Here is a 26,532-nt window from a genome sequence, read left to right as displayed (position 1 = left end):
TGGACATCAGCAACCAAACAACCTCGACAAGAAAGTAACAGCGATAGATCTTGAAGCGGCAAAAATGACAGCGGCGGCTATTCTTATTTTGAGTAGATCTGGAAATGACGAACAAGGAAGTCGATTTGCAGATCGTCGATAGAAGGAGACCACCATTATAGAAAAAATGGAACTCTGAAATTGATGGACAAAATCGCAAAATCGACGGAGGAAAAAAAAAACGATGGAAGAAACACAGATCAAAAGGAAAAAGAAAAAAATAACAGGAAGTGAGATCTGGAAAAAAAAAAAAGAACATTGAAGGAAATTTACAATGGAACGAAAAAGAAGAACAGAACACTAGACACAAAGAAACACTAAACTGAATGCAAAGAAACAGAGATTGCAAGAAGCAAAATAGCAAGATCACAAAATAGAAACATAAACGAAAGAATAGAAAGTCGAAAAACAGATCATCGAAGAACAAATCGCGAAAAGAAACAAAATCCAAAGAAAAATAGCGATCAAAGCACGAACAGATGTCTCGATCGAAAAGAAACGAAACAGAGAATACCTCCAAACAAAGGAGGAAACACAAGCGAACAGAGTGCCAAAAGACCAACGAAGCAAGAGAAAGCCGATGGAAAGAAGTCGATAGATGGGCAACAAAAGCTAGGGTTACTCTGATACCATATTAGATTTTGAGAGAGAAAACTCTAGGGGGAAGAAGATGTATTATTATTCAACCCAAAATTAAACTGATTACAATGTTTTGTATTTATACTAAACTAAATACTAAAGCTAATACTAAAATGACATCACTAATACACACACTCTAATATCCTTTTTCTTTAATAAAAATTGTAACGCAAGCTAAAGTTGGATGAGGTGACTGTAACATATATATAAACTCAAACTAAATAAATATATATATATATTTTAAACAAAAATATAAACTAAATATATATGTACATATAAACAAACAAAAGATATAAACTATATATACACACAAATATTTGCATAAACATATAAACGATATAAAATATACAAATTTATCTTAAAATTACAAAAAATACACTGGCGGTGCCCCACCATGGTGGTGGATAGGATCACCGCCGGCATACACAGGCACAGGCATGTGACAAATTTGTAGGGTACAAAATAAATTCCGACTTATTAATCGAAATACAGATGCTCAGATTCCAATGCCAAATGGCGTACAGAGATAACAACAAATCACCGATTTGACTACAATTTCCAAAATATATTCCAGCAAACTAAAGACATGGAGACCTTTGCTTGCTTGCTTGCTGCAAATCCTCAACAATGGCAATTGCAGCTGCTGTATCAAAACAAAAGCTACCAGTTCATTCATATATATACACAAACACGTACTCATTAGTCATGCTTTCCTTTCTCTTCTTTCTTCTATTGCTGCAGCTACCACCTTCAAGTATTTGGCAAAAGGATGTGTGGTTTATGCTCAATTCTTATAGACACTACTTGCTTAAATCTACACAAATTTAAACGCATGCGCATGCATATGCATTAAATCCGTTGACATGATAGGAAGGTTCAAGATGGGTGTAGCAGAGATAAAAGATGTTTTGGGGAATAATGTGTGGCCAAACAAGAAAAGATAGAACAAAAAATGAGATTATTCATAATAAAATTGGAGTAACTACTACTAGTAATATTAAAGACAAGATGTATAAGACATGATTAAGATGGTTTAGTCATATGAGAAGAAGATTGATAGCAGCTCATTTGAAAAGAATGGGATGGAATGAAAGAAGTCTTCAGTGAAGAGGTCTCTGTTACAAAAGGTCTTTGTTGAAAATATAGCCATGGATATAAATGATTGACGAGCCAGAACTCATGTAGCTGACCAACCCCACAACGGATTAAGGTTTGATAAGTTGTTTTATAGAAAAGCACAAGGAGCTAAAGATGTCAATTTTTCCACTTCAAGTATTGGAAAGAAAGTGGCCAAACAAACATATGCTAGTTATAAGACATTACTACATTGACTTGTTTTGGAGGAAGCAACTGACGCTTTGCTCACAGTGACTTGGGATTTCCCCAAGAAACAAACAATGATCCGGGTGAAAAAATCCATAACAAGATGTAGAAAAGAATTAAGGTGGCTGTCTATGAAATCCAGAGAAATAATGCTTACTCACCAGCTAGCAGGGGCTATCTATGATGTGAAAGCTCCATCTCTACAGGATCAAATTTCTTTAGGTTGTTCACTACAATTTGCACCTTCTTTGAGAGTTGGTTATTGTGCTCTTCAACTTCTTTCACAAAAGCAGTTAACTGGTCCTGGTATAATGCGCATAAGCGTCTCTTAGTCCGTAGCTCTGATATTAGCTCCTGTATTTTCCTATCCTTTTCATCCTACAAGAGTTTAACCCAAAAAATAACTTAGATGCATTAGATTAATTAAAAAAAAAACAAGTTGTGATAATCACATATAAAAGTTATGCACACAAGATCACAAATGCATCCCAATGCATGTATAACAGGCATAAACACAAACGGAAAACAAAACACCTGCACAAAAACGCGCAAACAAAGGAACATTTCATTTTTCCATACATTTCCACTTCCAAAGGGGGATTGACAGAGTTCCTAGTCTTTTGGGATCAGTGATTCAAAAAAATAGAGAAATTCACGAGGATGTCACACATAGAATTAAGGCAGGTTGACTAAAATGGAGAAATACATCGAGGGTGTTATGTGATGGTAAAATCCCATTAAAACTGAAAAGAAAATTCTATAGAACAGCTATAAGACCAATTTTGTTGTACGGATCAGAATGTTGGGCAGTCAAATACCAACATGAGCAAAAGACGAGCGTAGCGGAGATGAGGATGTTAAGATGAATGTGCGTCCAAGAAAAGATAAAATTAGAAATGAAGTTATTCGTAATAAGGTAGGAGTAGTGCCAATAGAGGAGAAGATGAGAGAGACTAGACTAAAATGGTTTGGTCATGTGAAAAGGAGACCAAGAGACGCTCCTGTGAGAAGAATGGATGAAATGGAACAATTAGTCAAAAAAAAGAGGTAGAGGCAGACCTAAGAAGACTTTGGGAGAAACATTAAAGTTTGATATGAAGTGTATGAACATCAATGAAGATATGACAAAAGACAGAAATACATAAAAGTCTAGAATTCATGTAGCCGACTCCACGTAGTGGGATAAAGGCTGGATATGTTGTTGTTGTTGTTGTTTAAATTTTCACACACCTACCCTCAATGCAACACTCCTTGACCCTTCCACGAGTCACCAGGGATCTACTCCAATGGCATGTAGATTTTTTTAATACCTTACGTGTAAAACCTCAACACCCATGGAAGCGCATTAAACCATCCAAGAGACTTAAAATCTCAGAATTTTAATCTGTAGAGATTTTTCTCCTAACTATCAACAGTATTTTTTTTCATCAGCTTCTGCCTTCTATATACTGTTGATAGATTTCCTCTTTAACTGTCGACCGTTTTCCCATTTCAAGCTCTTCCTGTTGACCGTATCCCATATTCTGTGTACAGTTCCAATTCCTGTACTCAGTTTCTATCCTTTTTACTGCATACTTTGGACAGCCCCTCCCAATCTATTGACAGTTTTGACACTGCTCTGATTATTCAGCAAGCTTACTTTCTATCTCCCTCTAAATGCATGATTTTTACCCCTTATCCCACTGCACTCCAATGCTTGGCTAGCTCACCCTTCACTTAATGGCCATTCCTTAGCTTACAATTTGGTGCAAGCTTATACCTAAGGGTTAATACCTTCTGTTTTTCTTCCAAGATCTAGGCCACACTCAACTCATTTAGCTAATTCAAATAAACTTTTCAGCATGCTTAAGGTTGTCTTACATCTTTTAACCCTTCATTTGTATTCTACCATTCCATATAATTCACTAATGGCTCATGACCTAGGTTCAATTATGCCCTTTATTTCAACATCTCAATTATTTTGCTTAATTCCCCAGCCTCATCAGCTGGTCCATTAGGTTTCATTAGCCAGGAATCAGGCATTTCTGTTGGCTACATATCAATATAAGTGCAATGTCTTATATTGCTTCATTATATCAACAGCTTGCGTGCACAAATCCATTGAACTTCCATGAAGTACATATCTAAATTAGCTATGCCACAAGTATAAAATTCATGCAATCCCCTGGGATACAAATCATATACACTACATCAAGCAACTGTAGCATATACAGGTTTCATGACATTGCTTGCTTTAGCATGTACAGTTCTCTATCAACTGAACTAACATATGCAACACTTGCAAAATTGTGTAACCATATACACATTAAGGGATTCAAAACTCAGCGATTACATGTCAATTCCTGCAAGCAAAATCTTTGCAAAAACACTTCCAAACCAAACCATCTATCAGTCCGACGGGTAAATCCATATGGAGCTCCTTAGCTCAGCAAAAACAAATGCAATGCATCACATACACATGCTACAGGTCATATGCTCATGGACATGCTCAAAAAATCATGCATTTTCAACTATCATGTTCAGCAAACATAATTGCCAACAAAATACATGCCACTTTTCACATATAGGCTGGCCAACAACAAATACAACCGAGGCAATGTCAGCTCCCAAGGAACTGACCAGCACTTCTTCAATCAACAAGAAGGGAAGATCGAGAGAGAAATTAGGGAGAGAAAGAGAGATAGATAGAGAGAGAGGGAGAGAGAGAATATTTAGAATCTGTTAGAATGATTGCATGAGAAATAAGGTGGAAGGAATCAGCTGTATATATAGCTGGATTCCCTTCCCCATGTGGGGTAACTGCTTACAACAGGGAATGTACAACCTGCCCACAGCAGCAACAAACTTTGTACCACCCCTTAATAACATATTCTACTAATTTGCTAATTCTCCCTTCCCATTACATTTAATTACTATACCACCCCCTTTGCTACTCAGATCATGACAGGCAAAACCAGATAAATGCTTGATGCTTGTGATCTTTAGTGCTCATTTACAAGAACATAAATATATATATATATTCAAAGTTGTAAAAATTACAAACAGATCAAACTAATGAGTGATTGTTTGAAACTTCTGGAGAGGGTGGGTGATTGAGTAAAGGTTACAAAAAGAAATCAAGATTTCAAATAACAAATTTAGCTTCATGCTTAGTAGGTCAACAATAGAAGCTTTTGATGGAATGCTTCTACAGATAAATGAAAGGATTTATGTACAGTGTTCATGGACTAGGAGCAAGCCTATGACAGGACTGCTAGAGAAGTCATGTAACGGATTTAAAGGAAGAAGACAGTCTCAGCTAATTATATAAGGTCATTAAAGATGTGCGTGAGGAGAAACATGTGTTACAACTTGTACAAGAGATAAGAGACCTTTCACTTACAATTGAATTACATTTAAGGATCTAGACTAATCATTTACTTCTTTGCACCAGTGATGGGTGAAACCACTAGACAGATCCAAAAAATAGGTCCCCTAGTGTATGTTATTAGTAAATGATAATTTTTTGATGGATGAGACAAAAGAAAGCGCGAATAGTAAGCTCAAATTATAGAAATATATGAATATAAAATCAAGTCAAAACAATTTTATGGCGGGGCATGAATATATGAAATATAAATTTAGTAAAAATAAAAGTATGAAAAATGTTATGGTGGGACTTGAAAATCAAGTCATTCTAAAAAATGAACAGTTCAAATATATCAAATCAATTGTTTAAAACGAAACAGAAATTAGTGAGAATATAAAAAAATCAAGACATGAGTGCTTCTAACGTTTTATGAGACTCAATTTCTTTTTAAACTAAAATAAAACTTTTATCAGATGGCTATAGGACCAACTTTGTTGTAGAACATGAAATGTTGGGCAATCCAGCATGGCTAAGATATGACTGTAACTGAAACAAGAATATTATAGTGAATGTGTTTCCATACAAGAAAAATAGAATTGAAAATAAACTTATTAGTAATAAAGTTAAAGTGGCATCTATTGAAGATAGGATATTGGGAACACAATTAATATCATTAACATGTGAAAGAAGACAAAATGAAAGAAATTTGTAATAAAAGAGGTAAAGAAGAGTACAGAAGATTTGTTAGAAAACTCCCAGGCATGATATATGTTGAATCAGTTGCATGATTCTTTGAATCCGTTGCATGATTCTTGACAGTATTCTCTATGGTTTTGATGCTTAACAAAACAAAATTTGGTCATTGATTGTATTCTAAATTAGTTGTACGGTATATCTTCTAGAAGGTATATGGCTGTGATTGTATCCTAAATTGTACAGGTTTCCAATTCTGGATTTGAAAACTTCCTATTCTGATTTGGAAACTTCATAGTTTGATAGGCAGCTTTGTACATAAATTCAGTAATCCCATCAAGGGAAATAAGATTGAATTCTTATCTTCAGTCATTCTTGACATAGTATCAGAGCCTTAGGACATCGATCACTGCCCTTTTGTGACTTCGATTGTCGTGGCCTTCATCAAAGTTCAATCTTCTTTCATAGGATAGGATGTCCATTACCCACAATACCATGCTGGATTCGGCTGATTACAGCGGTACAACAGAAGTTCTGTTTGCTGAAAGCAATGGTGTAGGCTCAGGAGGAGAGCTATAGAATATCCAAGCATCTTACCGATTGAATGGTGAGAACTACTTAAAGTGGTCCCAGTTGATCCGCACTTTTCTGAAAGGGAAGGGGAAGCTAAGCCACCTATTGGGGACCAGTCCAGAGGAGGGTGATCCCATGTTTGTAGGCTGGGATGAAGAGGACTCTTTAGTCATGTCTTGGCGGTAGAACTCCATGATTCCGGAGATTAGTGACACTTTCATGTTCCTAACACTACAACCAAGGACATTTGGGATACAATGAAGCTGTCATGAACCTAGGGTTAGCCTAGGGTTGGGTTGGAAATTGGAAGAATTTGATAGAAGTAAGACCAAGGACAAAATAATTGGAGAGGGAAATTGGACAAAATTGGGGGGAAGAATTAGAGAGAAATGAGGGAGAGTTACAACGGGAAACCAGAGAGAGATTGGGAGATAATTCTAGAGAGAGAAATGAGAATATTCAATTATCATTCAACATAATTCTTCCATCCTTAGCTGTGGCTTATATATAGCCTAACAGCCTCCCACTTGCACCCATGTGCAATGTAACAAACAGCCCAACTGCCTATTACAAACTAAAGACAAAGCCCTATAACAGAAAATACAAAAAGAAATGTAAACTTCTACTATTATATTTACTAATCTATCCTTGGGAAATCCTTAGAGTCATGACAATTCCCCCCTCCTTGAGAGAGTTCTTGTTCTCAAGAACTTGCAGCAAGTAGCCATTGCTTCATCCAATTTCCGCCTTCTTTATCTGATTTATCTTTTCTTTCTCCTTCTAGGCCTATTCTTCTTCCTCGTTCTTAAGTGTCCAAGATCAATCCCAGTCGTAATTTGGCCTAGAACTTCAATAGGAGCAACCTAATAGAGTTCAAGTTCAATACACTCATCTTCTACAATAGCTATCCAATCAAAGATTGGTCTCCACTTTAAGAACACAATCAGCCATTGGTTCATCCCACCCTGCAGTAGACAGCAACTTGGATTTTCCAGTAGGAGTAAAAACCAACACAATAGCGAGAGTCTTGTTTCCTTCAGCAAAACCTTCAACTTCTTCAGCTATCCCCCTTAGCTTTCCTCCAACTAGTGCTATTTTCACCTTCTCATTGCCTATTTTAACCCAAGTCAAGGGCGACTCAGCTTGCTTCTGAACCAAAGTCCCATTGAAAGAATGTCTTTTCTCAACCTCCAGCTTCTTCCTTAATGCTGGTCCAAGTTCATCAGCCTTAGAATCAGTTTCCATAGAGCCAATATAAGATTGTTCAGATCCTAATTGTTCAATTAGACCTTCTTCGACCATGTGGACCTTCACAAGGATAGATGTTACAAGCATTGCCATTCTCAACTCCAATATGTTTAATTATTAGATTATCTAATGGGTCCATGCTTTGTTCCAAATCTGATTGTTCCTTAGATTTCGATAAGTTCAAAATCTGAGGAAAGGCTCCAACACCATCATCTGCACCAATGATGGTCCTTCAGTCGGATTTGCCTGCTCCCATACTGTTCCATCAGCATCTCTATCCCTCTGTTTCTTCTTCAGTGCTTCCAATGTTAATTCATGGAGCTTGGCACTATCAACAGCGTGTTTGAGAGTCCTGGGCTAAAGCATCATCACTATTGACCTCAACTCTTCGTTCGAGCCAATTATGAAGCTTGAAACGTATTAGGCCTCTATCAAATAAGGGTTATGATTGAGCATCAAAGCCATAAGCTCTTCAAACCTCAATTGGTACTCCATCACTGACCTTACCTGCCTGATTTTGTTAAACTCTTCCACCACATTAGACAAGCCTCGAACTCCAAACCTCTCCTTAGGCTGCCCCATTTTAAAGGACTCCTCTTGGTTAGAACTTTCGTGATAATCCTCGAAGAATTCAGCAAGAAACTTGTAATGATACTTCTTAGTAAGTATCATTGCAAACTCCTACAACTATTCATGTAACATACATCCGAATTCCTTGCACGTTCCATGTATCCCGTTGTTGGTTTTCTTGTCAATTCAGCTAGACTGGTTTTCTTGTCAATTCAGCTAGACTCATTATCCAACCTTTCCCCAGCCTGATTCTTCTGGCTAATCTGTTCATGATTCCTATTATTGCCAACTGAATATGTAACATTCTCCTGCTGCCATTGAGGCTCTAATTGCCTCATGGGTGCACTGCCTCCCCTGGCTTCACGAGCCGGACACCCTATTGAAAATGCAGCATCCCTCTGCTGTAATTGAGACTCCATTGGTCTCATACATGCACTACTCGTCCTAGACAAAATCTCACAGGCAGGAAAAGCAATAGGCCAAGAAACCGCAACTCTTTCCGTCCTAATTCCCACACTTCCCTACTGTGACTACCTCACAACAGTCATATCTGAAATTGATCCAAAAAGTGGCAAATTGCAGTCACCTTTGAAATTAGTGGCTGAGGGTGACTTGTTGGAACTTCCAATTCTGTTGAATATGCCACTAGATCACCTTCGTAAATCATCATTGGAGATTAATACCTCCAAACACCAAACCACCTTCCAGATGTCCGGAGTCGCTGGAAACACTGCCCAACCAAGTCGCCTTCAAGCCTTCTCAATTTGGACCTAATCACTGAAATGGATTTCCTTGCCTTTAACTCAAACCGAAACCACAACCATGCAGCTATCGCCCAATCACCATCAAGCACCACCATCTTTGCTGTCACTCTCTAAGTTCACCTAGATGGCCGAAATCGGCTCTACTTGTGATTGTTGTGGATTCAATGATCGCCTCCCGCCGACTCCTTCTCACCCAATCACTGACCACGGCTGGAGGACTACCGCACTCCTTGAGTTCACCTTGATCAACAAGTCCTTGGAATCCAATCACGATCGTTATAGGCTCCAATTGCTCCAATCTGCTTCTCTTCAATGCCTTAATCTTCGTCTAAATCGCTACTCGACCAACTTCCTAGCCTAACTTTGGGCCTCGCTCTAATCAGAATTGAGAGATCTGCATCTTCCTCCTCACCTTTTCAAATCCAACTTCAATTCCTCCTTGCACTATCTACCCAAATCAGATCACTAGTGGATTTGCCACCCTATCACCATCTATCAGCTCTGTCAACCTTCTGAGAATCGCTCACCTACGAATCCACCGATTTTGAAAATTGCTTGGTCGGATACGATTTAGCTTCGCCTACAATTTGTCACCTATTGTAGTTCGACAAACCTCAATTTTGAGCCGATGCCTTGATCTCAATCACTCAGAATTGGCCTTGGTTAACTTCTAAGGCTTTTAGATCACAGCCGAGAATCATCGGAATTACTTAACAAAGAGAATTGCCGAGGAGCGGTGGCTCTATTATAGTCCTTCAAGTCGCCTCTGAAGTGAGCCTTGTCCTCGCCTTCAGTAACCTGATTCGCCTTCGATACTACTACTTGAATTTGCTAGAAACGATGCGCAAATGGTAGGCCAAGAGCTTCCAAAAACTGGTAGCTCTAATACCAATTGTCATGAACCTAGGGTTTAGCCTATGGTTGGGTTGGAAATCGGAAGAATCCGATAGAAGTAAGACTAAGAACAAAATAATTGGAGAGGGAAATTGGACAAAATTGGGGGGAGGAATTAGAGAGAAATGAGGGAAAGTTACAGAAGGAGATTGGGAGAGAATTCTAGAGAGAGAAATGAGAATATTCAATTATCATTCAACATAATTCTCCCATCCTCAGCTGTGGCTTATATATAGCCTAATAGCCTCCCACTTGCACCCATGTACAATGTAACAAACAACCCAACTGCCTATTACAAACTAAAGACAAAGCCTTACAACAGAAAATATAAAAGAAAATGTAAACTCCTACTATTATATTTACTAATCTATCATTGAGAAATCCTTAGGGTCATGATAGAAGCTTACCTACTCCAAGGTACATGATTCTGCACAGATCTACGAGATCAGGACTAAGGTTGCAGCTACCAAGCAAGGCTCACGATCCATTACAAAGTATGCAAATTTGTTGCAGACTCTACGGCAAGAATTGGACCACTATCAATGCCTTAAAATGAAGAGTAGTGAGGATGCAACCTTACAAAAGAGATTTGTGGAGAAGGAAAGGACATATGACTTTCTTGCAAGCCTTAACATGGAGTTTGATACAATGAGAGTTCAAATCCTCAGTAAGGTAATTTCTATAGTGCATGCAGAGGAAAGAAGATGGGGAGTGATGCTGGACAACTCTTCTATAGAGAGCTCTTTCCTTGTATACTTAAAGGCCTCTACTCAAAATAAGGGGCCTATGGAGGAGAAGAAGACATTGGACAAGGACTCACTATGGTGCACGCATTGCAAAAAGCCCTGGCACGCCATAGAGAAGTGCTGGAAAGAAAGCCATCCAAGGGAGTGTCATGGGTGCGAGATAAGGAGAGGGTGTTAGTGTAATTGGGCTATACTAAGGGTAGTAAGTAGCATATTAGAAAATATGCTTTAAGGAGTTGTAAATGGTTTGTTGTTGCATTAGGGAGCTAGTATATTCCCAGCAATGGTAATCAGTTACCGCACATGGGACGAGTTGGATCAGCTATATATGAGCTGATCCTTTCTCCAATCATCATTAATGAATATTCTCGGAAGTTTCTATTCTCTCTCTTGTCTCATTTCTCTCATATTCTCTCTCTCTCTCTATTCTTCTCGGTTACCATTCTCGATCGTCCAATTGATCGAGTAAACCAGTCAAATCCTTGGGAGCTAACAGGGAGGACAACTAAAAGGCCAAGGACAAGTTTGTGTGGCCAACAAACATCAACAAACTGAGCAAAGGATTCCAAAACAGGGAGAAGCATTAGAACTTAAAAAAGTAGAAATTGAAAAGTTGAGGAGTTTGTTGGAATCCCTTGACAAGAAAGCTGAGAAAGGTACCTGCTCTCTTGCGCTCACAGGCATCTCTTCCTCTTCTTCTCTTACTCTACATGCTTCAGAAAATGCCCATCCTAATACTTGAATCCTAGACTTTGGAGCCACAGATCACATGACCTATTCCTCCAACCAATTCATCTCATATAACCCTTGTTCAAGTTCCAGAAAAATTACAATGGTAGATGGATCCTTAACCATTGTAGCTGGCCAAGGGGATGTTTTTCTTAACAAACATCTCACCCTAGAGAATGTCCTCCATGTCCTTAAACTCTTCATTAACCTAATCTCTATTCAAAAACTCACTTTGGATGCTAACAATAGTGTTGTTTTTCACCCAACCTTCTGTGAGTTTCAGGAGCAAGACATAAAGAAGATGATTGGGCATGCTAGGGCTAAGGCTAGACTTTACTACTTGAGGAATAGAGTGAGGAGGCTAAGAAGGAGAAAGCTTCCCCTGTGTCATTCCTTGCTCAGTCCAATAAGGATCAACTATGGCTTCACCATTACTATCTTGGTCAACCATTTTTTTAGTTCTTAGAATGATGTTTCCATTCTTATTCAAGGGTCTAGATGTTAGAGAATTCCATTATGCTGTGTGTGAATTTGCAAAACATAAGAGAGTATCCTTTCCTCCTCCTAATAAAAGAACTAATCTTCCATTTACTCTAATTTACAGTGATATATGGGGCCCTTCAACTATTCCTAACATCTCTAGGGCACGTTGGTTTATCTCTTTTGTGGATGATTGCACCCAGGTAGATTGATTATATCTATTAAAAAAATAAATCTAAGGTGGGAAACATTTTTCCTACATTCTACAACATGGTTAAAAATCAGTTTAGGGTTGAGATTAAAAGATTTAGATCTAATAAGGCCAAAGATTACTTCAATCAATCCTTATCAGTTTTCTTTCAACAGAAAGGCATTATCCATGAATCTTCCTACCCTTATACCTCTTAGCAAAATGAAGTGGCTAAGAGGAAGAATGGCCACCTCTTGGTTGTTACTAGAGCTCTTCTCTTCCACCATAATGTTCCCAAAAATTATTGGAGAGAAGCAGCCTTAACAATCACCTTTCTTATTAGCAGACTACCTTCTCAAACCCTTGATTCTTAGAGTCCAATCCAACTTCTCACCAAGACCTTTCCTGACTTCCATATCACTTGCTGTTGGAAGCCTAAAGTGTTAGGGTGTGTCACTTTTGTTCATGTTCCTACTCCTAACAAAAGTAAACTAGATCCTCGTGCCCTTGAGTGTATTTTTATTGGATATTCTTCTACTCAAAAAGTTTATAAGTGTTATCATTCTCCTACCAAGAGAATTCTTATTTCAACAGATGTTACATTTGCTGAGAATATCCCTTATTTTGGCCAACCTTATCCTCAAGGGGAGAATCCATTTCTAGAGAATAAGGATCAGTTTTTTGTTCTTCCTGAGCTATCATCCTCTTCTCTCCCATTAATTATCCCAAAGGACTCACAAAGTATGCTACTAAGGAAGCCTTCAGTATCTACTTCCGGTCCATTGGAGGTATACTCAAGGACATTGCCTATGCAGTGTGGTTAGCTAATTCATACACAATCCAAAAGAAATTCATCTAAAGGTAGTGTATAGGATCTTACACTATTTGAAGGGAGCTCCCGGGAGAGGTATTCTATTTAAAAAGAGAGAAAATATGTCTCTTGAAGTTTACACAGATACTGATTATGCTGGATCTATGGTGGATAGGAGGTTAACATCCAATTACTGCACATTTCTAGGGGGTAATCTTGTGACTTGGAGAAGCAAAAAGCAAAGTGTGGTGGCTCGGTCAAGTGCTGAAGTAGAATTCAGGTCAATGGCTTTAGGGATGTGTGAGTTATTACGGCTTATTATACTATTGGATGATCTTAGAATCAAATAGACAGCTCCTATGAGACTCTATTGTGATAATAAATCAGCTATAAGCATTGCTCACAACCCAACATGATCGAACAAAGCATGTTGAAGTAGATAGGCATTTTATTAAAGAAAAATTGGACAGTGGCCTAGTTTGCACCCCATATATATCTTCAAGTGATCAATTAGCAAATGTGTTGACTAAGGGTTTACCTGCAGCTATGTGTCAAGGTTGATAAGCAAGATTGGAATGCATGACATCCACTTACAATCTTGAGAGAGTGTATGAAAGATATGTAATATATCTTGTCCTCATTATCGGGCAAGACATATCACTTCATTGTTTTCCCTTTCTAAAGATGTATGGTATATCTTCTAGAAGGTATATGGCTGTGATTGTATTCTAAATTAGTTGTATCCTAAATTGTATAGTTTCCAATTCTGGATTTGGAAACTTCCTAGTTTGATAGGCAACTTTGTACATAAATTCAGTAATCCCTTCAAGGGGAATAACATTGAATTCTTTTCTTTAGTCATTCTTGACAGTGTTAAACGCAATAGATCAAGTATCAAAGACTAAACAAATGAAATAATCGAGAATCAAGATTCTAGAAAATCATTACTTGAGTATTTGCCCAAGCCAACAAATGTCACTCAACTAACTTAGGCAAATGCTGAGATGAGTGTTAGACGAACAAAGTCTTACATGAGTATTATTCGAGTATTTTACTAAGAAATTGAGAAGCTTGAAACTTTAATCGAGTATCAAAATGTATCACTTGAGTACTATGTAAAAGAACCGAACGTACTTTGGTTAAAGAAAAGTCAATCTTACTCGAGTATCATATTTATTACTCAACTAATTCCTTGAGAAACGGAGAGTTTCAAAATCTTACTTGAGTAACACATAATGTTACTTAACTAATTAGCTTAAAAACTAAGAATAGTTTCTAAGACAGTCTGAATTACTCGGGTACTGAAAAAAGTATTACTCGAGTAATAAACAAAGAAACATATCTCTAAATTTTACTCAAGCAACGATTAGTATTACTCAACAACAACAACATCATATCCAGCCTTTATCTCACTATGTGGGATCGGTTACATGAATTCTAGACTTCCATGTATTTCTGTCTTTTGTCATATCTTTATTTAGGTCCATACACTTCATATCAAACTTTAATATCTCTCCCAAAGTCTTCTTAGATCTGCCTCTACCTCTTTTTTTGACTAATTGTTTCATTTCATCAACTCTCCTCACAGGAGCGTCTCTTGGTCTCCTTCTCACATGACCAAACCATCTTAGTCTAGTCTCTTTAATTTTCTCCTCGATTGGCACTACTCCTACTTTATTACGAATAACTCCATTTCTAATTTTATCTTTTCTTGTATGGCCGCACATCCATCTTAACATCCTCATTTCCGCTAAGCTCGTCTTTTGCTCATGCTGGTATTTGACTGCCCAACATTCTGAGCCATACAACAAGATTTGTCTTATAGCTGTCCTATAGAATTTTCCTTTCAGTTTTAATGGGATTTTACCATCACATAACATCCCTGATGCATTTCTCCATTTTAGCCAACCTGCCTTAATTCTATGTGTGACATCCTCGTGAATTTCTCTATCTTTTTGAATCACTAATCCCAAATATCGAAAATGGTCTTTTCTTTGTAAGATTTGATCTTCCAATTTTATTATAACATCCTCCACTCTTGCATTCTTACTAAATTTACATTCCAGATATTCTATTTTATTTCTACTTAATTTAAATCCCTTAGATTCTAAAGGAGATAAAAGCAAAATTCGGGAGGACCTAGAGGAACTCGTACAAATGATACCAAGATGAGAGAAAGTAATTATAGGAGGTGACTTAAATGGTCACATGGGTAGAGACGGAAATGGCTATAGAGAGGTACATGGAGGGCATGGATTCGGGGAAATTAATAATGAGGGTAGGTCTATTCTAGATTTTGCTATGGCATATGGGGCTCATCATAACCAAATATACTAGGTTCAAAAAACGGGACGAACACTTAATCACATATAAAAATATCACATCAAGCACCCAAATAGGTTACTTCCTCATGAGACAAGAGGATCGGTTATGTTGTAAGGATTGTAAGGTGATATTGAGAGAGTGTTTGACTACTCAACATAGACTTTTGGTTTTGACATCCAAGTAAGAAATTAGAAGAGAAAAAATCACATAAAACAAAATTCAAGAATTAGGTGGTGGGATTTAAAAGGGGAGAAACAACTAATCTTCAAAGAAAAATTAAGAAATAGAAGAGAATGGAATGAAGAATGACAGACAAACCAAATGTGGAGAGAAATGGCTACTGCCTTGAGAAGCACGACAAAAGTAGTCCTTGGAGAGACAAATGGTAGAGCCCCAAATCTTAAGGAGTTTTAGTGGTGGAATGAAAAGGTACAATTAAAAATTAGAAATAAAAAAACTTACTATAAGGTTGTATATTAGTGCAACAATGAAGAAAACCTAAAAAATTATAAAGAAACAAAAAGAGCTGTTAGTGAAGCAAGGTCAAAAACATATGAGAATCTATATAAACGACTTGATACAAAAGAAGGAGAAATGGATATATATAAATTAGCTAAAACAAGAGAAAGAAAAACAAGGGATCTAAACCAAGTGAAATGCATAAAAGATGAAAACCAAAATGTATTAGTGAATGAGAGAGCGATTAAGGAGAGATGGAAGAAGTATTTTACAAAATTATTCAACGATGGTGGGGACGCAAGAGTTAGGTTGAGACATCTTAGTAACTCCGAACGAGCTATACATTTTATCGACCCATAAGTTCAAATGAAATAAGGCAAGCATTAAAAAAGATGAAAAATCATAAGGCGGTGGGACTAGATAATATACCAATAGAAGTATGGAAATGCATGGGAGAAGAGGGCATCTCCTGACTAACGAAATTATTTAACGCGATCCTTAAATAAAAAAAAAATATCAGATAAGTGAAGGAAGAGTACTTTGGTTCATATATACAAGAACAAATGAAATGTTTAAAACTGTGAAAATTACAAAAGAATTAAGTTAATGAGCCATACCATGAAACTCTGGGAGAGAATAATAGAGTAAAGGCTCAGAAAAGAAACACATGTCTCGAAAAATCAGTTTGGTTTAATGCCTGGTAGGTCAACAATGGAAGCTATATATCTATTGAGACGCCTAATGGAGAAGTATCAGGATCAGCAGAAGGACCTGCATATAGTGTTTATAGATCTAAAAAAGGCCTATGATAGGGTCCCTAGAGAAAAACAGAATATATGGAATGTAAATTTAGTAAAAATGTAAAAGTGGAAGATGTTATAATAAAATTGAAAGATCAAATCTTACAAAGAAAATACCATTTTCGATATTTGGGATCAGTCATTCAAAAAGATGGAGAAATTCATGAGGATGTCACGCATAGAATTAAGGCAGGTTGGCTAAAATGGAGAAATGCATCGGAGGTATTATGTGATGATAAAATCCCATTAAAACTGAAAGGAAAATTCTATAGGACAGCTATAAGACCAGTTTTATTGTATGGCTCAAAATGTTGGGCAATCAAATACCAGCATAAGCAAAAGACAAGCGTAGCGGAGATGAGGATGTTAAAATGGATGTGCGGCCATACAAGAAAAGATAAAATTAGAAATGAGGTTATTCATAATAAGGTAAGAGTAATGCCAATCGAGGAGAAGATGAGAGAGACTGGACTAAGATGGTTTAGTCATGTGAGTAGGAGATCAAGAGACGCTCATGTGAGGAGAGTTGATAAAATGGAATAATTTGTCAAAAAAAGATATAGAGGAAGACCCAATAAGATTTTGGGAGAGACATTAAAGTTTGATATGAAGTGTATGGGTCTAAATGAAGATATGAAAAAAGACAAAAATACATGGAAGTCTAGAATTCATGTAGCTGACCCCACATAGTGGGATAAAGGCTGAATATGTTGTTGCTGTTATTGTTGTTGTTTTGTTATAGATCCTTGGCTATAGGCAGTTATGCTCATTGTTGTACTGCACATGGGTGTATGTGGGAGGCTGTTAGGCTGTATATGTGCCACAACTAGAGGATGGGAAGGCATGTTTTGGAATGATAATTAAATTCTCTCATGAATTCTCTCTCAATTTCCCTCTGACCTTTCTCCCAATCCCTCTGATTTCTCTCTAATCTCCCCCTCTTTGTTGTTTTGTTTGTAATCCTTCCCCATTTCTTACTATATTACCCTATCCAAATAAGACACATTAAATAGTAATTGCTAAATTCCATTCCTTTTGCTGCCCCTTCCCAACTCTTAGGCTATATATAAGCCACAACTAGGGGATGGGAAGGCATGTTTTGGAATGATAATTAAATTCTCTCATTTCCCTCTCATGAATTCTCTCTCAATTTCCCTCTGACCTCTCTCCCAATCCCTCTGATTTCTCTCTAATCTCCCCCTCTTTGTTGTTTCATCTGTAATCCTTCCCCATTTCTTGCTACATTACCCTCCCTTTCCCTATCAAATCCCTAAGTACATGACACCTATCCAAATAAGCCACCTTAAATAGTAACTACTAAATTCCATTCCTTTTGTTGCACCTTCCCAACTCTTAGGCTATATATAAGCCACGACTAGGGGATGGGAAGGCATGTTTTGGAATGATAATTAAATTCTCTTATTTCCCTCTCATGAATTCTCCCTCGATTTCCCTCAGACCTCTCTCCCAATCCCTCTTATTTCTCTCTAATCTCCCCCTCTTTGTTGTTTTGTCTGTAATCCTTCCCCATTTCTTGTTGCATTACCCTCCCTTTCAGTCTAATTCCCCCTCGATTTCTTCCGATTCCCTATCAAATCCCTAGGTACATGACACCTATCCAAATAAGCCACCTTAAATAGTAACTGCTAAATTCCATTCCTTTTCCTGCCCCTTCACAACTCTTCCACCCCACTAATTTCATGAGGTGTTGGAGATATGGCTTGCAAATAACAATATCTGGGATCTAGCTTAAAAGGTCAGTCTTTTGTGGTCTATCCAATAAGCCACCCCAAACAGTAACTACCAAATTCCATTCCTTTTGTTGCCCCTTCCCAACTCTTCCACCCCACTAGTTTCCTGAGGTGTTTGAGATTTGCCTTGCAAACATAGGCATTGACTTCCCACCTTGTTGGCCTAAGATGAGGGTGCCAAGATGAAAGTAGAGGGACAAACGATCCCCTACCTTAGTCTTCTCTAAGACTTAAAGAATTAGATAAACTCAATTTCCATCTTCATTTAATATAATTACCATCACCATTATGGGTAATTAACTTCCCACTACTTCACTTAAGGTAGTACATGTTTAGCACTAGTTATTACCAAGGTAGCTATTTGACTGAGGAAATGAGAAATACCAACTCCTAACTACTAACAGTAAATAAGAAGAAAACCCAAATTAATCAACACATGAGCTAATATGTATGTATGCGACTATGCACCCTTTACTCTTCATAATTTAAGTATATTGGATGAACCTCCATTAGTTTTCACTAGTCATGTTGGGGTTCTATGTGGCCCATATTTTTAACATGGCATTAGAATAGTTAATATATGATTTAGGTCAATTGTATGAGCACTCCCATGTGGATTAATTTTGTTATTTGGGTTCCTATGATTTTTTTTCTTTTTTTTTTTTCGATCAACCCCATTTGGTAGTTTAGCACCCAGTGGCATTACCAAACTTTCCTAAAGGACCTAAACAATATCATTTTAATAAACACTATTTGCTCTCTTTATCTTTTCACCATCATCATTTTTTCACTCCCTACTTTCTTAGCAACTTCTATACATTTTGCATGGTAAAAACCTTCATTTCCAAAAGCAAAACAACTCACAACATTATGCTTATTGGTTTTGACTAAGAGGATTATATTCTGGAGTCTGGTAAAATTTGAGATGGTCAGAGAGAGAGAGAGAGAGATTGGTTCTAAGGATGTAAAGGAGACTACTCAACTGAGATCCTCCACACACAAGGACTATGTATAAACATTATTAAGCCTTGGATAAACAACCAACAAAGTTCAAAGTCCAACCTTCCCCCACTAGCAACCAAATACAAAAATCAGACAACTCCAAGTCACCACCCACCTTTGTGCAATGTATATCATCATATGTTTCATCACATAAAAAACTTCTCTACTTCATTTGGGTGGCTGTTAAAAGAAAACTTCTTCTCTAATTGCTGATTCTCCCGCTATATTGAGAAAATCTTGTTGTAAGTTTATTTTCCATTCAATTGTCTATATTTTGCTTTTAATTAGTAAAGATTTTGCTGATTGGTAAAGTTTTTGTTGTGAGTTTTTTCCATGTGATTTCCCAATTCTCTCTCTCCCCCCCCCCCCCCCCCAACATATCCCAGTCATCAACCCCATTGGTAATTGGGATTCGATGACTCTGTTACAGAAACGGTAGAAATGAGCGTGAAAGTTGAAGAAAAGGAAGAAATAACCGAGTTTGTTTCTACATGGAAACAAAGACCTTCGAGAACAAATATCAAAAAGGACAGAAAAAATAAAAAGAGAGAAAGTAGAAAAGAAGTTGTAGAGCAAGTAGAGAGATAAAGAAACAATGATGGAAAAAGTAGAGAGATAAAATAGAGTTTGTTAAACTACCGAACTACCAAACCAGTTTAGCAACAACATTTAGGAAAGTTTAGTAACGGCATTGGACTCAAAACTGCCAAATGAGTTGATTAAAAAACAAACCACAGGACATGAGGGGATTGTTCATAAAGTTGACCAAAACCATGAGGGGTTTAGGTTGTAATTTACCCAAAATATATACAGATGTATGCATATTTGGTGATCCAACCTCATTGCCTTGGCCCAATTGTAGAGAAAGATTATTATTTCAATATAATATAAAATACATTAGTAAAATATATATTTGTAACTGATATAAAATATTAGCGATGAATGCAATTATCAAATGATATGGTATAATTGTGACACATATTATAATATATTTGCAATTAAAATTACATATCCATAAAATATTAAATTTTTATATGGCCTAAGTGCAATATAATAATTTAATCATAATATCAATATAAATTTATAAGACATTAATATACATAGTATACTATAATATATTAAGTTGCCAAAATGGCAAAAGAGGGAGAGGAAGACTAAAAGAAAAAAATGGTGCAAGACACTTAAAACATGACATAAATATAGTGGCCTTATAGAGCATATGACTATGAATACAGATGGTTGGAGATCTAAAATTCATGTAACCTAGGATTAAGGCTTGTGATTGTTGCTAAGTCCTTGTTATTGAAAGTTGTTAAAATGGGGGTAACCATGACCCGTTCATCCCTAGACTATCAAAGGGTATATGGTATACCACTAATTTCTCCCTAGGGGAGATATATCATCCAGGAATCTGTTCTCTAAATTTCTGGGGCTGAGGGATTATATCTCCAACCCCCTTCTCCACATTCCACAAACAAACACAGCCTTATAGAAATATTCAAATGCTCCATCATAAAAGCATTATATAAATATGCATTACAAAACACTAACTTCATCAAAGAAATGATATATAAGTTAGACCATGGGTGTAGAGCATTGAAGCCACTGGTGAATTCAAAATGCTAAAACAATCAAAAAGCATTCCATTGGCAATCAAGAGAAGACCATAATCATATAGCCAGGTTAGGGCTCACTAGGAAGGTAAGCCTGCTCAAACACTAATTGATGAGAACAACTATATACATATACATGTGTATGTATATATATATAAGGGAGGGAGGTCTAACACATCCTCAAGCATGCATAGTATGCTGCACTTAATATTATAATCATGGAGAATTAATTTCCTCATAATAACTCTTTGTCAAACTTATAGTCAGCCTGCGACATAATACATAGATAAATAAAACAAAGTACAAAGAGTAAGCCATATGAGTTTTTAGAGAACAAATCCGAAAAACTGAAGTGGTAATCCCTATGAGTAATTTAATTATCTTACATGTAAGAACCAGAATGCATAAAAAAAGATGAAAAATCATAAGGTGGTGGGACCACCGGATAATATACCAATAGAAGCATGAAAATGCATGGGAGAAGAGGGCATCTCCTGGCTAACGAAATTATTTAACACAATCCTTAAATCAAAAAAGATGTTAGATGAATGGAGGAAGAGTACTTTGGTTCCTATATACAAGAACAAAGAAGATGTTCAAAACTGTGAGAATTACAGAGGAATTAAGTTAATGAGCCATACCATAAAACTTTGGGAGAGAGTAATAGAGCAAAGGCTCAGAAAAGAAACATATGTCTCGGAAAATCAGTTTGGTTTCATGCCCGGTAGGTCAACAATGGAAGCTATATACCTATTGAGGTGCCTAATGGAAAGGTCTTGAGATCATTAGAAGGACCTATATATGGTGTTTATAGATCTAGAAAAGGCCTATGATAGGGTCCCTAGAGAAGTAATATGAAGGGTTTTAGAGAAGAAAGGAGTCTGAATAGCCTATATACAAGCCCTTAAGGACATGTATCACGATGCAAAGACAAGGGTTAGAACATGCGAAGGGGATACTAAACCGTTTAAAATTACAATGGGACTGCATCAAGATTCTGCACTAAGTCCATACTGTTAGAGTTATGCCCTACAAGTCAATTATATTTACATGTAATTGATCGTACTTTACATTTTTTATTCTTTAGGAACAATCAATTATTATTGCAAGGCATTTATGTTTTTGTTTGTCATTGATGGTTGTCATTATTTATTGTAATTCATTCTTGACAAAGTCCATGGATCAAATAGGCTCATGGAATATGATCGTGCATTGAGATGACGATCATGAAACATATTCCTTACAAGCTTTGATCTTAAATGTTCCTAGTCATAGAGTTATTAGAATTTGACACTAATAACTCGAATAGACTAGCACATATGATGCATGCTCAATTGGGAAAATATCTCATTTCATGGACATTGGTGTGGAGACACTAGTGCATATATGTGGGTGCTTATTATAAGAATAAGTACACTGAACTGACCCGCTATAGAATTCTTAATGGTTATTTTTAATGTCGAATTGGAATTTCTATGTTGCAATAGTGCAGATTGATCCTTAGACTTGAGACATCATGGTAGTCTTATATTTGACTGGTTACGCTTTGGTTCTTTTTTGGATTCCAATGGAGTCATTAACAAATTATCACTGGGCGTAACCTTATCACATATGAAGGCTTATGAATGTCGAAATAGGATTCATCACTTATCAATAAGATGAGAAGATGTCCTATGTATTCCGATGATTTCATGATTGAGGAAATCCTTGGCCAAGGTGAGGTGAAAATTAAAAGATGTTTTGATTTCACCTATCAAGTCATAAATTTGGAATGGATACATAGTTATTGAATGATTAGGGTTTCGTCATAAAATCATACCCTAAATTCAATCGGGACATAGATTGATAAAAGGATTTTACTGCACGGTATTTGCAATTGAAAAAGTCCGTATTTTTTCATCGTTGGCTAGGTATTCATGGCATGTTGCTTGACGTTAACCATGATATGTAGGATTTTAGAATTAATTTGATTAATTCTAAAACTATTAATTAAAAAGTTTAATTAAAAACCCCATAAGATGTGCTAATTAAGAAGGTCATAAGTTTAATTAATCTAATGAGCTGGGCCTTCATATAGCCCAATAGAGTTGGCCTACATCTAGCCCAATGGTGAACCTAAGGGGTCACACACTTAGGTCGAGCCCGTTCCACAATTTAAAAGAGAGATTCGGCCCAATATGATTATGGGCCGGGCCTAAATCGTTTAGGAGTTTTCCAAAGACACAATTAGGGTTTTTAACTCTATAAATAAGCCACTTAAGAAGCTGGAAAAGATAGGAAAATTTCGAATCTCTCAAAGGCGCCTAGGGTTACTAGCATTACTCGAGGTGTTCATGGAAACGGTCGATCGTGTGGACCGACTTGGAGGAGTTCGTGTTTGCGATTCTACGGATCAAACAAGGCATAATCAAAGCTTCACGATTTCCCGGTTCCTAACACATACTTATTTGCTTTAGTAATGGATAAACTAGCTAAACACATTCAGACAGAGGTGCCATAGTGTATGCTATTTGCAGATGACATAGTGTTGGTGGATGAAACAAAAGAGGGAGTGAACACTAAACTTGAGTTGTGAAGAAGCAATTTAGAATTTGAGGGATTTAAATTAAGTAAAAGGAAAACATAATATATGGAATGTAAATTTAGTAAAAATATAAAAGTGGAGGATGTTACAATAAAATTGGAAGACCAAATCATATAAAGAAAATACCATTTTCGATATTTAGGATCAGTCATTCAAAAAGATGGAGAAATTCACGAGGATGTCATGCATAGAATTAAGGTAGGTTGGCTAAAATGGAGAAATGCATCAGGGGTGTTATGTGATGGTAAAATCCCATTAAAACTGAAAGAAAAATTCTATAGGACAGCTATAAGACCAATTTTGTTGTATGGCTCAGAATGTTGGGCAGTCAAATACTAGCATGAGCAAAAGACGAGCGTAGCGGAGACGAAGATGCTAAGATGGATGTGTGGCCATATAAAAAAAGATAAAATTAAAAATGAGGTTATTCATAATAAGGCAAGAATAATGCCAATCAAGGAGAAGATAAAAGAGACTAGACTAAAATAGTTTTGTCATGTAAGAAGAAGACCAAGAGATGCTCCTACTAGAAGAATTGATGAAATGGAACAATTAGTCAAAAAAAAGGTAGAAACAGACCCAAGAAGACTTTGGAGGAGACATTAAAGTTTGATATGAAGTGTATGAACCTAAATGAAAATATGACAAAAGACAGAAATACATGGAAGTCTAGAATTCATGTAGTCGACCCTACATAGTGGAATAAAGGTTGGATATATTTATGTTGTTGTTGTTGTAAGAACCAGAATGATAAACTTAAAAATAAGAAAGATACTCCAATTAGCAGTTATCAAGAAGTCAAGAAAACTCACCATAGTAGGGCGCACTTCACGAGGAGAAACCACAAGTGGATGATTATGGTCCTTCACAAATCTGGTGACAATCCATTTTCCAAATTTATCGCACTTTACTAGGATCATGGCTTTACATCCTTCTCTTGTACTTTGCCTTGGCTTCCTAACAGAAGCGGATTTACCCCTGCAATAACCCTCCTTATTGCATCCAAGTCGGCGGGCAAGAATTCTTCCATCAATATCTGATCGGCGGCAGCCCATCACACGCATGACAAAACCTGTTCGCCTGGAATACTCATCGTAAAATACCTTTGCAGCTTCTTCAGATTCAAACTCCATACCCTGATATGGTTCTGGAATTGCTTGTACTTCACAAGGAACCAACTCCCCTCCTTCCGGACAACTCTCCGTAGGCCCAGCCCCCTCCTTAGAATCCACTGCAGATAACATCATGTAGCACGGAGAAACTCATCAAATCTATGGGACAAGAAACATTTTTTTAACAAGAAAACAGAACACAAACTAGTCCAACTGCCGATGAGAAGATACAAAGAATGTTCAAAGCAAACTAGAAATGTTGAAAGCAACCTTTTATTAACTATATTTCAGCTTATGATTTTGTTTTTTTCTTTTTCTTTTGCTCTTTTCCTCGTGTTAGCAACCTACTGTGTAGCGTTTCAGCAAAATTTCTTTCCACTGGACAATTTATCCAACAGTCGTTGAGCAGGAACGATCACATGCTACAAGAAGGAAATAACAACTTAGGTTTTGCACAAACCCCTCGCAATATCAATGAATAACATGTACATATTCGCATAAAAGAGGTTGAGTTCATGAAATCTGCAAAATCTATTACATTTAACATCATAGAAGGTCACCAGAAATTGCAAACATTGAAAAACGCAGACCCAACAAATCAAATTCACGACGATAAACCTCGTTCTTTCTATCAAATGTATGACTAAAGGACCATTATAGCTTGTGAGTTCCAGAACCACAGAACAATTCCGTTAACGGCTGTAGATGTAGACATACATATTACATCCATACACAAGAAGAAACGAGAAACCTAACTTACTTTAACTTTTTATCGAAGCGTAAGGAATGCAATAGATCTTTCTACGGAACCGATGTACAGAGAGAGAGAGAGAGAGAGAAATCATAATACTGAAGGAGATTTTGTTTCTGGGTCTATTATCAGTATATAAATAAGACTCGTGATTACGATTTACATAAGATACGCCTCCTCGAGCGGCAGTTCTGTTTCGGCCCTTTTATGGTTTTTAATTTGTTAAACATCAAAATTGTTTTCTATTCTTAAAATACACAGAACGAGGTTCCGTTTTGATAATTAAAATTGAAAATTTTAATTTTTATAAAATAATATTTATATAAAGATGAGTGTGAGTGTTGTATTATGAGTATGAGGTAGTTCCTAAAAAAGACTTTGGAAAGAATTCTCGGAAGAGGGTGATTATTCCTGGAAAAATAATTTCTCTCGAAATAGGTTTTTGGGCTTAGTCCCCCAGAGATTTGTCATGTATGTATTACACTACTCGGTTAAGCAATTCTTCTGGATAAGTTTTTAGGAAGACCCGTCTCCAACATTGCTTTATCCCACATTATTTCACACAAACATGGCCTACCTCGCTTCAAGCATTCTTCCTTCGAGGGATCATTTCTTGGGGAATGGGAAAAGGGAGAGAATTTCTCACCAGTGTTTTTTCTAGCTTAACCATGGGACAATCGTGTGTGACCGAGAGAGTCGTGCATCCCCCTCACATACATGCCATGTGCCCTAGTCGTGCCTATAAATACCCCTTGACCCTTCATGGTTAAGATTCCAATTTTGATTTCTTAATTCTAAGCCCAATACTTCTTGGCTTTTCAGGTGACTTGAACGACTCTTCGACATAATTCTTCAGGAAAATACTCATATAACTAGACCACCAACTGCATAGAGCATCAAACGCACTCTCTTTACTATAAAAGTCTTTAACTTAAGCATCGAAAAACCCGCACAAGAGAAATCCTCACTGCCTTATAACTGTTTTTTGCCTTGTAGATTGCTCCTTTGAAACAATCTCTTCGAATGACCTCTTCGAGGACATTTCTCTACTCTCTCAAACAACGGATTGAGGACCCTTACGGCTATG

The 26,532-nt window shown here is 36.9% G+C and overlaps 1 protein-coding gene across 6 annotated transcripts; it reads right to left on the bottom strand.

The window, feature by feature from the left end:
- Positions 1-990: 990 nt before the first annotated feature.
- Positions 991-25,624, bottom strand: LOC127810709 (protein FAR1-RELATED SEQUENCE 5). Of its 6 annotated transcripts, none has more exons than XM_052350321.1 (5): positions 25,455-25,624; positions 25,043-25,116; positions 24,395-24,813; positions 2,163-2,379; positions 1,001-1,426 (listed from the first exon to the last, which is right to left on the bottom strand). In XM_052350321.1, coding segments are annotated over exons 2-4 (624 nt in total). In that variant the 5' UTR covers positions 25,044-25,116; positions 25,455-25,624; the 3' UTR covers positions 1,001-1,426; positions 2,163-2,175. The 6 variants fall into 6 exon arrangements, with proteins under 6 accessions (XP_052206283.1, XP_052206281.1, XP_052206282.1 ...); XM_052350322.1 differs by lacking the exon at positions 25,455-25,624 and adding an exon at positions 25,233-25,296; XM_052350324.1 differs by having other exon boundaries at positions 1,008-1,426; positions 24,965-25,116; positions 25,455-25,623.
- Positions 25,625-26,532: the final 908 nt, after the last annotated feature.

The sequence above is a fragment of the Diospyros lotus genome, chromosome 9 (assembly GCF_014633365.1).
Source record: "Diospyros lotus cultivar Yz01 chromosome 9, ASM1463336v1, whole genome shotgun sequence".
Lineage (NCBI taxonomy): Eukaryota > Viridiplantae > Streptophyta > Magnoliopsida > Ericales > Ebenaceae > Diospyros > Diospyros lotus.
The sequence above is the reverse complement of the archived record's forward strand: the minus strand, read 5'-3'. Positions and strand labels throughout refer to the sequence as shown.

Bases quoted from the DNA above. Each gene is read 5' to 3' on its own strand.
- LOC127810709 (XM_052350321.1), bottom strand. The intron at 2,380-24,394 runs GTGAGTTTTCTT...AAACTCTTGTAG, and splicing joins GTGAAGTGCGCCCTACTATG to GATGAAAAGGATAGGAAAAT.